This window comes from Rhyacophila brunnea, unplaced genomic scaffold (genome assembly GCF_057557595.1).
Source record: "Rhyacophila brunnea isolate RB1 unplaced genomic scaffold, BYU_Rbru_1.0 scaffold_5, whole genome shotgun sequence".
Taxonomy (NCBI): domain Eukaryota; kingdom Metazoa; phylum Arthropoda; class Insecta; order Trichoptera; family Rhyacophilidae; genus Rhyacophila; species Rhyacophila brunnea.
In genome coordinates this window covers 32,437,098-32,452,709 of record NW_028233170.1, presented here as the reverse complement: position 1 = coordinate 32,452,709, position 15,612 = coordinate 32,437,098, and the positions used below count along the sequence as shown (strand labels likewise).

Sequence of the window (15,612 nt, the reverse complement as noted above, 5' to 3'; positions counted from 1 at the left end):
AGATATTGTACCTTTATTAAAAATTGCGAAAGGAAAAAGGAGATAAGTCTAAAATCACTTCTTCTGGAGGGCCAAAAGGTTGAGTTTTAGACCACTTTGTTTAGAAACTTATGTTTCTGTGTGGATTTACTAATTTAGAGGTGCTGATTTGACTCGACCTTTTTCTCCTTTATGCAACATGGTTAATTTGGCATATTGAAGTCATTTTTCAATTTTTAAGACCTATTTCCTTTTTCTCACATATATTATTTATTCTGTACGTTTCAAACTTGAATGTAAACATAATCTAACAAGGTATAAAAAATCTCAAAATAATACTTTATTTTAATATATTACCCGATTTTTTTATTATTTATAATGGACATTTTGTGAAATCATTTTTTGTGTAGGATAAAGTCCCATGTGTCTTTCCATCTCAAATTGATTAGATCTTTTTCACTCAAATCGGTTATTCCGTAATTCAGAACAGAGAATTGTACAAAAGTCTGGACCACGTAACCTAGCCACACACAAACTAACGCTATATAAAGCATTGTTACAATTTTTTTGTCAGTCTTAATTGATAAGAACACGTAAACATGCTCAACAACAGCTGCCAATAAGAGTGTTTTGTATAAAAATGCTGGCAAATAATGGTGAAGGAACAATGTCCTCTCCACGAAGAAATATGGCACATAATGGACGAGGAAACCGGCTACACACACTTCGCCGATCAATATAAACTGTTTCCAATCGGATTCGGCCAGGTCATAGCACTTCCTGCGTCTTCTTATTAAATAGAATGATAGAAAAGCGAAGTAGGTAAGTAAACCCACCGATGTAGAATACCATATCACCAGATTTCCTATAAGATGAACTTGCGCCTGAAAACATTCAAATGTAAATTACTTTTTAATCATACTGTCATCAAAATTATCAATAGGAATAGAATCAAAATAAAGAACAAGATTACTATCTGTATTTCTATAGTATGTATTTTAAGATTGAACTGTCTTTCCGTTCCCGTTTGTTCCATTGTAACTCAAAAACTACCAGATTGCATAGCTATAGACTAGATTGTTGGTACCCTATCGCTCCCAAAATCGGGTCACCGTTTAGACAGTTAGTTTTCTTGGAAGAAAGTTTTAACATTACAAAAAACTATTTTTTTTTTCTTATTGAAGGATCAATCTGTAACATTCACTGATAGATTCCTAATAATCGGTTTTGTGATAAACGGGACTTGTTGATGTACTTTTTGAGATAATTGATTAAATAATGTAGTGTTATAAAGTAGGTATGAAAATAAAAATTATGAAAACACAATCACTGCTAACCTTTTAATTACCACATTTAAATAACACGTTAATTATATCTAATGGCCAAATACTCCAAACGTGCCAGTCGCGGTGTTAGCACTAAATGAGTTAAGTATAACATGGGCAATAATTTGCATAAACGCATACAATAAAAAGAGTAGAGCAAACAATAAATTACCATGTTTGATCATAATTGGGGCATATGGACTTGATTGGGTTGACTGGGTTGATCTTTTTGTTAGATATTCGCCCGACCCATTGGGTCCTTGCACTGGTCAAATACACATACATACATTTTTTGACCAAATGGCATTAAATATACTAGTATAGTAACTAACAAATAATATAATTGCATACGTACATTTGTTTCAGACGATACCCAATAAGCTATGCCTCTGGACAGGAGAGGCCACTCCAAAGGCTCACTAGAAAACATGTGATTCTGGACATACTCTTGACTGGAAAAGAGCATTTTGTATTGCAGTTCTACAAACTTTTCCCAAAATGTAAGACTTGTCGGCGTCGTGGGAATCATTTCAGCGTGTACGAGCTGTCTCTCTCTTTCTTTTTTATCGTCAGCTATAAATTAAAGAGTGCTATATTGAGTACATAATATAGGATTTAATTGCAAAGAAATGTATTGTAGAGATTCTTGTTTTTTGCCAAAAAATATTTCCATGATCGGCAATTAACACACAATATAAAATATACTAACTCTTTGTATATCTATGCTCTTCTACATTCCAGATAGTATCATCTTGGTTGATAACTTTATCAGCAACAACTTCATGCTGGTTAAATCCCCAATCAGGCAATTGCCTTCCGCTGAACTTCAAAGCCAATCCTGTGTCGACGTGAATGATGTGAATCATGGATTGAATTGTGCTCCACAATGTATTGTCATCTTCTCTGTTAATTATGTCCACCCTCCACAAATTTTGCGCAGACATGGAGACATTATAATCAATGTAGCAGGAAACTTCCTAAATGTGCGAAAATCATCATTAGAAACATATAAAACATGAAGCATTCTTGACAATATTATGGATTGACAATAGCATGTTTAAAAATATGTACTTATTGTAACCCTTGAAACTTCAGGTTACCTTCGAATGGATGACAGAAGATCAAGTGAGATTTCTTACGTGTTAGGTGTATTAAAAAATGGAAATTCCCACGTGATTACAATGTTTTTATTTAAACACTGAATTCACATTCGACTTTAACTTTACAAGTACAATTCATCATACAGTCATATTTTCGTTCACTTTTCTAATAAATTTAAGTTTACACAAAAAATGTTTCCGACTGTGCAATTCTATTCTGTCAAGATCATGAAAATCATTTAGGTATATCAATTCTGAAGAGCATACATAAGTGAAACGGCAAATAAATTTCAACAATAGGTTGGACGAAATTTCACACTCGTCGCCAATCGGAGAGCGGTAGTCGAGGTGTGAGTACGTCAATTTATTTTGTGGTGGCGTCGGAGGAATATATTCTTATATCGTGTAAAGATGACTAAAAAACGTTACGCATGTACTCGAAAAAGAAAACATGTCAATGCATATATTATTATTACTACTAATATAACATTAAATGGACGCGTGTTGAATTTTTATGACAAATTATGTTTTGTTCGGCATAATCCGCGCGTCGCATAGTCATGATCTTTTTAGACCATGCCTCATCTGAAGTATAGCCTTAATAATATTCATTACCATAATGTAAATTGTAAATTATATTAACCCGGCGCCCGCTTCTGTCACGAGTGTAGTACGCGAAATTTCGCAAAACTACAGGGCTACAGCGCTTCTGTCGACAATGTTGTACGCAAAAATGCGCCGGTCGATTATGTAGAATATACATGACGCATGATTTTGAAATCTCTACCATAATTTGCCTTATTTCATTACCAACGGTGACATATATGTAATATTGTCAAATAAATTGTGTTACAATACTAAAACTAAGATGTTTGACATGCCTTCGACAGGCCGTCAATCTATGCTCATTTAATTTTGGTTTGAAACATCGTGCCACTTTACTGCGTTTGCGCAGTATGCGTAATATCACTGTTGTGAGAGGACTGTGCAAGGAATCGCTCTTGTCGTTTTTCCGTACAAAATATTACGTATTTTACGCGATCTATTGTATTGTGTGAATTTTATTATAATATTTTGTCTGTGTTATTGTTTATGTGTTTTTAACTATACCATTCATGTGTATTAAACTGTTATAAAGTGTTTTGACTATATTTTTTTGGACTATTTTACCTTTGTTATCGTGTGAGTGTTTGGTTGAGAACTTTTTTCAATCTTCAATATGGCTGGTTTAAGTGAGGAATTGGACTCCGATTACGAAATGTCTAAAGAAGAATTGGAACCATCTGACCTCAGTGATGTAGATATATCAGAAGAGCCAATTGAACACTTGAGAACATGGACATCTGGACCCCATGTTCCGATCGTATATGAGTTTGATGATTTTCAATCCGGCATAGCAAACAGCGATTTGACTGAGACTTCGCCTGAGTGTCTTTTTTTTGAACATTTTTTAAACCGTGATATAATGTTGAAGGTAGTCCAACAAACAAACATTTTTTTCCACTACCAGTATAACACTCTAGAACTTGGACCAAAATCACGTTCTCATAATTGGATCGATACAACTGTATCAGAATTATATGCATTTTTTGCGGTGTCAATGCTCATGACACGAAACAAACATTTGTCACTAGAAGAACACTGGAGTACGGATTGTTTTTTAAGTGCACCCATTTTCGGTCAGACGATGCCTAGAGACCGATATGAGTTATTGCTCCAAATGCTCCATTTTTCCGATCCAACAAGTGTTACCTCAGATAGACTAAATAAAATTAGGTTACTTTTAGAGCATACACGCAAAATTTTCAAAGACACGATGATTCCGCATCAAAATCTCTGTATCGATGAGAGCATTATTGTTTTTAAAGGGAGACTTATTTTTAAACAATTCATTCCATCGAAGCGTCATCGTTTCGGTATCAAAATGTTCGTGCTGTGTGACGTTATGACGGGTTATATTTTAGATTTTATTATTTATTGTGGTGACGGGACAGACATAGTGGATAGCCAAAACTTTGGAATTTCCGGAGCTGTTGTGACAACGCTGCTGACCGAGTATCTGGGCAAAGGGCATTCGTTGTGGTGCGATAACTGGTACACCGGTCCACAGTTATTCAAACACCTCCATGAAAATAAAACCAATGCTTGTGGGACTGTACGTAAGAATCGCAAAGAAATGCCATGCTTCAAAAAGCTGAAAAAGGGGGAGACAGAGGTAAAGTCAAACAGCCCATTGTTGGCTCTCAAATGGTGTGACAGAAGAGATGTCCACATGCTTACAACCATGCACGATGACTCCTTCGGTCCAACCGGTAAAACTAATTTTAGAACCGGAGAACCCATTATGAAGCCAAAGTGCATCTTAGAGTATAATAAAAATATGGGGACTGTCGACAAGGCCGACATGATGCTCAGCAGCTTGTCGTGCATGAGGAAATCTGTGAAATGGTACAAAAAAGTAGCATTTCACATGATTGACCTCTATTTATTAAATGCGTTCTATATGTATAAATCTGTTACTGGTAGTAAAAAAACTTTAGGAGAATTTCAGTTAGTCGTGATAAAACAATTAGTTGCTAAGTACGCTGTGAAAATCACGAAAACTCCACAACCCAGACCATCGACTAGTGAAAATCCATTGAGGTTGTTGCCTAGAACTTTAACAGATCATTTGCCGCAACACATTCCGCCCACGGCAAATAATACAAAGCCCAGAAGACGCTGTCATGTGTGCGGAAATTCAAAAATTAATAAAAAAAAAACATCTCTATCTAGATATATGTGTTGTATTTGCAATGTGGCTTTATGTCTCAGTCCGTGTTATAAAATCTACCACTCTTCAAAACAATTTTAAATGTGTAAAGTAAAAATAAATATGTAACTCAGTAATAATATTTAATAGCTGTTTAAGTGTCTGCCTAAAAGTTTGTTTAGTCTAAAATTATTGTGCTATTTTTACGACCCTACTCAGGGAAAAAACATTATGTGTGATTTTATTACCATTTGTGAAGTGTTTCTATACTCGCGTCAAGCACGAGCGTGACGAATAACAAAATGCAAGCCTTGCAGTGCTCCATATACGAGGGTGGGTCAATAATTCCTTAGAAAAAAGCATTAAAACAGTTTTTATTTTTGTATTTTTTTTTTATTTCTCAACATAATCTCCTTGGAGCTCAATACACTTGGTTAGACGTTTCTCAATTTTTTTTAAACCGTCAGAAAAATAAGTTTTCGGAAGGTCCTCAAAATAAGCATTTGTCCGATCGATGTCTTCTTCATTTGAAAAAAAACGTTGTCCACTTAGCCATTTTTTTAAGTTTGGGAAAAGGAAAAAGTCACTGGGGGCTAAATCTGGCGAATACGGTGGATGGTCGACCAATTCGAACTTCAATTCTTCAATTTTAGCCATTGATCGTAAACATGTGTGAACACGGGCATTGTCCTGATGAAAGAGGATTTTTTTCCTGTTTAAATGAGGCCGTTTTTCTTCAATTTTGTTTTTTAGCTGGTCCAATAAAGATGCATAATAATCCCCTGTTATTGTTTTTCCTTTTTCCAAATTGTCAACGAAAATAATTTCACGTGCATCCTAAAATACAGTAGCCATAACCTTACCAGCTGATTTTACGGTTTTCGCCTTCTTTGGACATGGTTTGCCTTCGCAATCCACTGCTTTGACTGTTCTTTCGTCTCGGGAGTATAGTGGTGTATCCATGTTTCATCTACAGTCACAAAGCAACGAAAAAATTCATCCGGATTGCGTTGCATGAGCGACAACAGGGCTTTAGAGGCCACCACCCTATTGCGTTTATTGTCGACTGTGAGCAAACGCGGCACCCATCTTGCAGAAATATTTTTCATGCCCAATTTGTCATGTAAAATAGAAATGACGCTACCTTTTGAGATCCCTGTAACCTCAATTATCTCACTCAACTTTAATCTTCGGTCACTTAACACCATATCGTGGATTTTATTGATCATTTCTGGTGTAGTCACCTCTACAGGACGTCCTGAGCGTGGTTCATCCTTTGTTGATGTACGACCACGTTTAAATTCATTTAACCAGTTATAAATAGATGCAAGTGAAGGAGCAGATATGCCGTGAACTAAATCCAACTCATTTTTTATTTCCTTTGCTGTTAACCCTTTTATATTAAAATGTTTAATAACAGCTCTAAACTCAATTTTCTCCATTTTCCATTTTTCCATTTTCCACAAGCAAATTTTTTTTTTGAATGTACGAGAAACACACAACAACCCGACCAATCTGATTGAAACTTCGCAGCATACTGAATCGGTAGTGCCGCTGCATGAAAACAAACCGCTTACAGTACTAGTCGCGCCACCTGTCGGCTTTTCTAAGGACTTATTGACCCACCCTCGTACATAAAACAAAATGGCGGAAATCTTATAAATGGTGAGTCTTTGTATAGAATTAATTTCTTCGGATATTTTTGACATTATGACTGATTTATTACGGTTTTTTAATGTTGTAAAATAATCTGAACATGTCTAGGCGCCTAAAGAGCCATAAAACTCATTTTTTATTGCCATTTTTATTATGAAACACAGAAGTTAAATTAAACAAAAACCGTCACCGCGGAGAGTGAATTCGTCATACTACAATAGGCCGCGAGTGCCAGGTTAATAAACGATTTGGTAAATCTTATCATAGGCGACTAAAATGCAACTACGCAAATATGATTCGCACTTCTTATAAAACTAAAACCTACCTGACACTGTGGCGACATTGGAGCGGCTACATCATGCGAGTTCAAAGCCCTGCTGGTGATCCCGTGAACCAACTGAATAATATCTCCGTGTTTGATAGCATCCACGGGATATTCAACAAGTAAATCGTTCTTCTCTGCTCTTTTTACAATCCACCAATTGTTGACGTCTTTAAAACTATAACACGTTACTTGCTGCTGGTGTGAGGAGCCCCTTTTATCTGCATATCGAATTGGATAGACGTGGGCGTGCGAATGGAGCCAACAAGTTCGACCATGAGTATGCCTACAAATAATTTAATAAATGAATGTGTTCACAATTCAGTATTTGTGGTCAACAATATTTTATGTTTCAACCGTAAATGGTTGGTTTTACCGTCGCTATCCTTTTGTATTATATTTTCAAATAAGAACAAAAAATGTCCATTTTTATTAGTCGATATACCCTTATTACAATAAATATAATACAATAAATATAATACAATAAAATTAAACATATCGGCATTAATTTATCTCATTTTAATTAATCAGTGTCTGCATGTCATTAAGTTTACAAACATATTTTTTGAACGCTTTTGGAAGTTATAGATCACCTGATAGATTATCACATATTGTGTAAAATTACAAATAGAACATGTATGTATTTTTTAATAGATTTTGACGATAATGTGGATGTGAAAATTGCCGCCTCAATTGAACTTTTATATGCAAATACAAGCAATTCAAAATAATTTTACCGAAGTAAGCAAAAAATAATACAGCATCAAAAGGTTACCATTATTATCACATAATTTATTGACACATTTCTTGGATTGTCGATTAATAATACAACATATCGTCACCGTTCAGGCAAAAGTCACCAACCCTAAAAACATAGTTTTGAGATATCGCAATTTTAAAGTTTGAAAATGCAGGAAAAATCAGATTTTAATGTTATTAAGGTTTTATCTACATTAAATTATTTTCTCATGTATTCTTAATAATTTCTTTAAGGTAATTTTACTTTTTGATGCTAATTAAAACATCTGGAAGGTTTTGAAGGAGGCAAGGTAGCTCAATTATGGTTTGGTGACTTTTGCTTGTTAATAATCTGAACAATGTTAGCCAAAAGAAGGATCAGTAAAACTCACCATCCATAGTATAGTGACTTTTGCTTGTATATTTATAACGAAGGATTTTTTTTTATATAGTCAATAATGTCTATTCACCTATAATGACTTTTGCTTGTTAAGATTTTATCGAAAGTCATTTAGTGAAAAACAAATAATTCGGATTTAAGCAAAATTTTACTAACTAATGTACCGTGGTGAGTTTTGCATCTTAAAGAACATAATTTTACGCTTCGGGTGACATACTCAACTCAAAACTGCCATTTTCAGGGTTGGTGACTTTTGCCTGAACGGTGACGATATTTACATGAAAGACCCGGTATTTGAATCACCAACATAAGGCTTCAGGGATAGCCTCAATATTGCAGCATTGACAACGCTAAATATAATTTGTTACATTTATCTATCAAAGGCTTTCGAAAATTAAGAAAGTACTTCCATAAAAGTAAATTACTATTTTCGCCAACAGAGTGTATGGACCTCCACAGAATACTGGTTATATTAACAGACTGTGGGGACACCTACTCTACATTGGGTCAAAACAGTGACCAAATATTATTGTTCAAGGTACAGTTTCAGCAAGAGAAGTCACAGCTTTCAGCAACTACAGAAGATGTACAAATATTACAAACCTGAGAGTAATTTGTGATCCATGAGCGACATGGATCGGTTGGCCTTTTGTGATGCTTGCCAGTCCTCCATCTAACGAAGCTTGAAAGGCGCTCGTCATCACACTGTCATGAGGTCCCGCTTTAGTCAACAACTTTAAATGTATTCCGAATATCGTCAGATAGACAATCATGGGTATTATGATGATTGCTACACTCATCCGAAGGAATTTGCTGATCAGAGTTTTGGTAAGTATTGTTCTATCGCCTAACAGGTTCCAAAACTCTTGTCCGACCAGAAATAAGCCGAGGCAACATGAGTAGAAACCAGAGTACTTCACACTGAAATCAAATTTGTTCAATATAGTAAAATTATTATGTATTCAATTATCCATTCAACCATCTAGCATGCTATTTTTGCAACTAAACATCTTTTTCTTCTTTCTTTTGACCATGTATGTATGAGTGCAGATTTTTGTTTCTACGAGAAATGGATCTTATCTACTTGCTCAACCTATTAGGTCCGTACTCTGACTCCAAACACAAATTGAAAAACGTATTTGTGTATTTGGCAATGTGTATTTGCCAGACCCAGGATTCGAACCTGGGACCCACGACATTATAAGCCGCTCGAACATACTAAACATACATATTGATTATTAATTGAATTGGCGCTTACGTGAATGAACTTCATTATATTGGTTTTAAAGACAAAGTTTTCAAAATTCAACAATATTTGAGTTCATTATGTTGTCAATTGTTTCATGCTTTTAGCCCATCTCCAGAACGTCCAAATCATGACAGAATGAGAGGGTGTATTTTGTTACGCTTATCATCTTCCTTTCACGCAATAGTGGCATGGTTTCATTTACTTTATTTATTTCAACGGTAATATTTACTTCTACGGACATGAAATGTGTTTGGCTTTATCTTTCTATAGGTGAATTTGCTTTCTGGGAGCACTTCTCAAACCATCAAATTCGGATTCATATTATGTCATTAATCCTTGGCGTCGAAACAAGACAGCCCGTATTACACAATATTGAGAATATCCCGTGTTGGCAACTATTGTACCGTGTAAAACGAGCTTCACTCTTTTCGCGACAAATGCGCACAGGAATAAAAATGGTTTCTGCATATATTAATTAGTCTCGTCTGCTAGCTATCAAATATTAATGTATGTGTGCGTGATAATTAATTTATTTTTCAATATCATATGTTTAGTTATTGTGTACATTAGTTTTTGTTTTAAAATGGCACCGTTTGATATTGAATACAAAAAAAAACATTCTAATACTTTTGAAGAACGTCTTCATATTAAAAATGGCGGTAGACCTGTACCTAACCTAAAATTAAAACAACAATGTATTTCAAAAACTAAAAAGAACGAAAGAAACGAAAAACAGGATAATGGATTTCTCATACAAATGAACAATAATATTATAGGTAAGTACATACTTTAAAAAAAAAATTAACTCCCAGTAAAATACCTCACCGGTCGCCACTGGGCATGGCACAAATAAGGTTGGGAAACACTGTACACAAATCAATTAGAATGTAAATTCAAATTCCATCAAGTATACTCAGTCAATAGTATTATGTACTATTTTTAAACTATGTATTTAAAATCATATTGATTTAATTGATTATATTTGGTAGTAACAAACCTTAGAGAACACGTGAGAGATATGCATCCGAAAACTAGCCAAAGCCACCATAGATTACCTCTCGAATATCCATAGCTAAATTTGAACTTTAGCAGGCAGAGTAATCCAAAAAGGCCAAATGTAAGTAATATGGACTCCATCAACATGAATCTGGATTGTGTTAATAGTGCATTATCTGAGAAAATAACAAAAAAAAATATTTTTTAGTTTCTTAATTTTTTTGTGACTGTTTTATTATCATCAATAGCTAGCTGAAGTCCTGGGTTTTGCATGAGGTCGCTTCTTTGAGACATACCGATATATTCAGTAATCATGAGAGCTTCATCAAAAATGTCAGAATCTAATCCAATGCGCTGGTCTGTAAGGCATACGATATGTCAAAATTAAAATGATTCTGACAGCGGTAAAAGGCAAACAAAATATGTACACGTCATTGCTTGTTTACAAGGTGTCATACGTGTTGATTATTTATATTTTGGAATATGCTTGGAACCTGCTCTAATCATTAATGAGATAAAAAATATAATTAATCGTCTGGTGTAAGAATCAAAGACGTGAAGAAAACCTTATACTACTCTATTAGATGGAGCTTTAATATATGAGAGTGAAGCTGAAACGTATACTAATGGACTATTGTTGAATTTAGCTGGAATATATTTCGCGTTGCGGATTCATTCATACAACATAAAACATCCATACTATCTTTTAATATTAAAATTCCATAAGGCAATCTCTTGTAAGTTGAGTCAAACTCTCTAGTAAGAAACATAAAAAATAACTTATATTATGTACATATTATTACTTAAGCAAAATGCTTACCACATATTATTAATATGGCTGCAAGCGTGGCAGTCCACTCCGATGTCTTCAGCTCCAGCATTATCTTATACGCAAGTGGAACTAGCAAACTACCACACAGAGCAGGCACCGTCCGAAGAGCAAAAATCGGCACACTATCATTATAAGGACTTCCAATTTTGTCGAAAGTGAAATTCCCTGAATATCCAGCAAAATGTGCGGCAGCAGACAATAGCTGCTTACCCAGCGGCGGGTGGGAATCGAAAAAGAATATTCCTTTCATGTACAACGATATGTACCTTCCGTAATGAAGTTCGTCAAAACTGTAAAAAAGCAAATATTAGAAAACAGGATTGTAACTATCATGTTAATAATTTAACGTTAATTATAAGGCTTGCTGTGAAGGTTTTTAATATTACTTTTGTACATTTGTAATGTATCTTACGTTATGTCAAAATATTTTGTGACCCACTCATCCCAATCGAGCCATGGCTAAACGGCCATCCAGTGAAAATAAATATTACTAAATAATGGGACCAAACATTATTAAATCTCCTGGTTTCGGCTGTGGTAACAGACAGCATCAGAGTGTAAATAATAAACAGTAACAATAAGTTTATCACACCAAACTTCACTACCATGCATTGTGACATAGTGTTTTTGTTTATTGTGTCATTGACAAACTGGACCTACATGAACACTAATGAAGAACAATTTTTAACATAATGTTTTTTTAACATCTTTCTCTTAGTGATGATTGATAATTGTTAACCCTGATAATCGTACTAGAAATTATTATTCAGATTATGTTATATTGCCTTCTACAATACCATTTTACTGTTGCCGCACTGTTGTTCAACCCAACTTGTGATTATCTTGTATTAAGGCAGGGGGAGGCAAACTTTTCAGATGAAGGGTCAAAATTCAGGAATTCAAAATAAGCGGCCGCAAGTAAAATACCATTTTTATATGTACACTATTTAATAACAAAAAAAAACAATCTAATGAGAGGAATGGAACTGTTTTACGTCATTTAACATTTTTTTAAATTCAGGTGTTAATTTTGTAGTTGAGAAAGGCGTTAAAAGATAAAAACGTGAATCTTTTTCAAAAATATAATGTTGCTCGCGGGCCGCAGAAAAATACGCGGCGGGCCTGACGACCTCCCCCAGAGCTGACGGTATAGTTTAATTAACAAGCGATAAACTGTAAAGGTGTTGTTTAGCATTATATCGCGTGGCGTGAATATGTTGATAAGTCTAAAAACATCAATTTTCAGGGCAGCTATTTGTATGTTTGGCTTTCTGTGGTAAATCAGGAATGTTTTTAAATTTTAGTTTGTTGAGAATTTACAAACATTTTACTAAAATTTAAAAACATCCAAAAACATATAATCTGATTTACCACAGAAAGCCAAGCGTAGAAATGGCTGCCCTGAGAATTTATGTTTTTAGACTTATCAACATATTCACGCCATACACGGATGTATACTTTAAAATATGCCATATACTTAATAATACACATACACAATATTTTTCGGTTCTTGCAGTTTATAGAAACGTGTACATAATCCAATTAAAAATAGTAGTAGTGCCATTAAATCCACTTCGAAATTAACATGGAACATCTTCTTGGATATTGCATCTGATTGAAACGATTTTTCTTTAGCCATAGTTGGAATCTTGTCACTCTGAAACAAAACGTTACTATAAGAATAAAGTGAAAATAGTTCTACATCAATCTAAGTAATCTAAGCAAAAATGGGAGTGAGAAATCAATAGGTTTGCGATTATCTCTACAGTAAGCATTAATGTACGACCGAATATATTTGAATGTTTATGTTAGGTACAGGGGCATAAAGGCACTCAAATGATGTACAGCTTTTTGTAAGTGATGATGAAGCAAATAATACAAAGTGTGAGTTGTTTAAACTGTATGTTTTGTGCTAAATATAACAAAAGTGTCCATTGCTATTTTTTTAATGGACAATTTATATTGTTAACTGTGCTGTATTTCAATTTAAGAACCGAAGAGAGAGAAACAAAGATCATATTATCATACTGCTTTGTAGGTGTGCCAAAACAGTAAATCCTCGAGTATGCAGGTTCTCTATTATCCGTTTTGTACAAGATTCAAATTTACTTATTTATCATAATAATATGGCGAACATGATGAATTACAAATTTAATGTGTTCACAACATAACATAGTGTTAACAATATTTAACCGTCGACGTGGTTACAAGAGTAAAAAAAAAAAGTACATACATTAAAATACACCGAATAAGTAACCATATTTAAAAAAATTATAATACAACGTCTACCTAAACTCATCCTCACACAATTTGGTTGAACACAGTTATTGCTCTCCCTACTGGCATTAACAATGGATGGTTAGTTTTGCACCTTGGGTGAACAAATAACTGATGCTTCCGATTCTAGGATAGTTATTAGGGGGACAGGTCAATACTATCATGATTGGCAGAGTTCTCATTTACACCGCATATAAGTCGGACAAAATACTTGGCCAAATATAGATACCTTCTAGCATTCAGACTACAGTATGTAAGCATACGTAAGAGAAAGTCAGCCAAATAAAGCTAATAATAGTATCCATACAGCCTCGAGTAAAGGAGTGTCATAAAAACCTTTTGAAACCACTTTACCGTAAGGTCATATCGATTCGGGGCCAAAACAATAGACCCACTCTCAAACCGGCTTCGAACGTAATATTTATAATGTAATTATAAATAACTTTTAATACAGTAAACTTACTGAAAAGATTCAGTAAGTACGCAAAACGAAATGACAACATCCATGAAGAGTTTTAAGTCATCAGTGAATATTTTCAATGACCATTGCTATATCATATATAAAACTCGTAAACAGCAATGGTGCTGAATTCGATCCCTGAGGGACAATCACCAGTTTTATTCTATTATTAGAAAAATGCATGTTTTCAAATATACATTATGAAATAGCTGAATTTTTCAAATACTGATTATATAGAAAAGGGTTATTTTGAAAGTAAAATGATTAAATTAGGTAATATTATTCCGACCATCCAAATTTATCGTTATCCGGTCTAGTCCGGATAATTGAGGTTCTGCTGTACACCATGTCTGCCATGATTTAATAATATTCACAGAAGACGGTTACATATAATCGGACGATGGGATACTTAAGTATCTCTTTGATATTCTTGCTCGGATCGATACATTTACATCCAGAATACTAATAGATGTCTATACTTCATTCTGTTGCATACAGATATATCATATGTCATTTGGTTTTTTTTCTATATTGTAAAATAATGTAGTTGTGAAGGCAATACCCACCATTTCGTTGTCTCCTTTAAGGAAATCATCAGCATGTTTGACATCTGCAGAATCATCATTGGACGGAGATTTTTTATTTTTACTTACTTTTCTCGTATCCCCCTCCATATTTTATAAGAACACTAGGTTACAGCTAAAGTAAAATCGGGAATTCGTTTAACAATACATAAAAAATCTAAAATTCCAAAACATTTTTACAGGTGAAAGTAACGGGACTTTAGTAACTTTCAACTATCATTTTTAACCACCAATTTGATAATGTGTGTCAGATATTCAATGTCAAGTTGACCATGGATGCTATCATATTATTCTTTCATTCAACTGGGAATGGAAAAATATTATTTAGGTCACGATATTTATAAAAAAAAACCTGTGGTACTATTGTTATTTTACATAGAAATTTGAATACACGTCAAACGTCAAAACGAAACTACATCCATAGACAATCTTTGTGACGTACATTATTTCAGTGCTCAAGTTATAATTATATTTGTATGTTATCTCTATCTCCAATGACATTATTTCATTGGTTATGTAGAATGAGATAACCAATGTCATTGGTTATCTCATTCTATTCCCAAAATCATGTCCAATGAACTTTCGCCGAAAAGAGCTCCCTAATTTAAAAAATCTGGGGAAAAACTAATAAGACTAGGTATGTTTCAAGATGCAATGAATTTATTACAATAATATTAAAAATTGTTTTTTTTATAAAAACGTAAATTATAATTACGTTTTATAATTATTTGTAAGCTGCTCTGATAATCACAGATTGATGAATCCGTTATAAAATATAACTTTGGCCATTGCATTTTAAGTTATAATCTAGGCCAGAGGTTATCCTTGGGTGGGGAGAGTGGGTCACAGTGGATCACTTTTTTTCTCAAGTCTAGCAATTCCAAATTTTATGGCCAAAAAATTAGTCTCTGAAATTAAATCATAATATGAGTATCTAATCTT

The 15,612-nt window shown here is 34.1% G+C and overlaps 1 protein-coding gene across 1 annotated transcript; it reads right to left on the bottom strand.

Annotated features, from left to right (window-relative positions):
* Positions 1 to 243: 243 nt before the first annotated feature.
* Positions 244 to 15,096, bottom strand: rt (Protein O-mannosyltransferase rt). The gene is made up of 9 exons (XM_085956051.1): positions 14,653 to 15,096; positions 12,843 to 13,006; positions 11,338 to 11,639; positions 10,519 to 10,693; positions 8,876 to 9,193; positions 7,138 to 7,420; positions 2,014 to 2,281; positions 1,660 to 1,877; positions 244 to 863 (listed from the first exon to the last, which is right to left on the bottom strand). Exons 1-9 carry the CDS (start codon positions 14,758 to 14,760, stop codon positions 375 to 377), a joined length of 2,325 nt encoding a protein of 774 aa, XP_085812177.1. The 5' UTR covers positions 14,761 to 15,096; the 3' UTR covers positions 244 to 374.
* Positions 15,097 to 15,612: the final 516 nt, after the last annotated feature.

What these genes read in the sequence shown, in the direction of transcription:
- rt (XM_085956051.1), bottom strand. Translation starts at nt 14,760, where the DNA reads ATGGAGGGGGATACGAGAAAAGTAAGTAAAAATAAAAAATCTCCGTCC. An exon ending in AGCCATATTAATAATATGTG is followed by an intron (nt 10,694 to 11,337) that starts GTAAGCATTTTG and finishes TTATTTTCTCAG; the next exon opens with ATAATGCACTATTAACACAA. An exon ending in AGAGCATAGATATACAAAGA is followed by an intron (nt 1,878 to 2,013) that starts GTTAGTATATTT and finishes TTTAATTTATAG; the next exon opens with CTGACGATAAAAAAGAAAGA.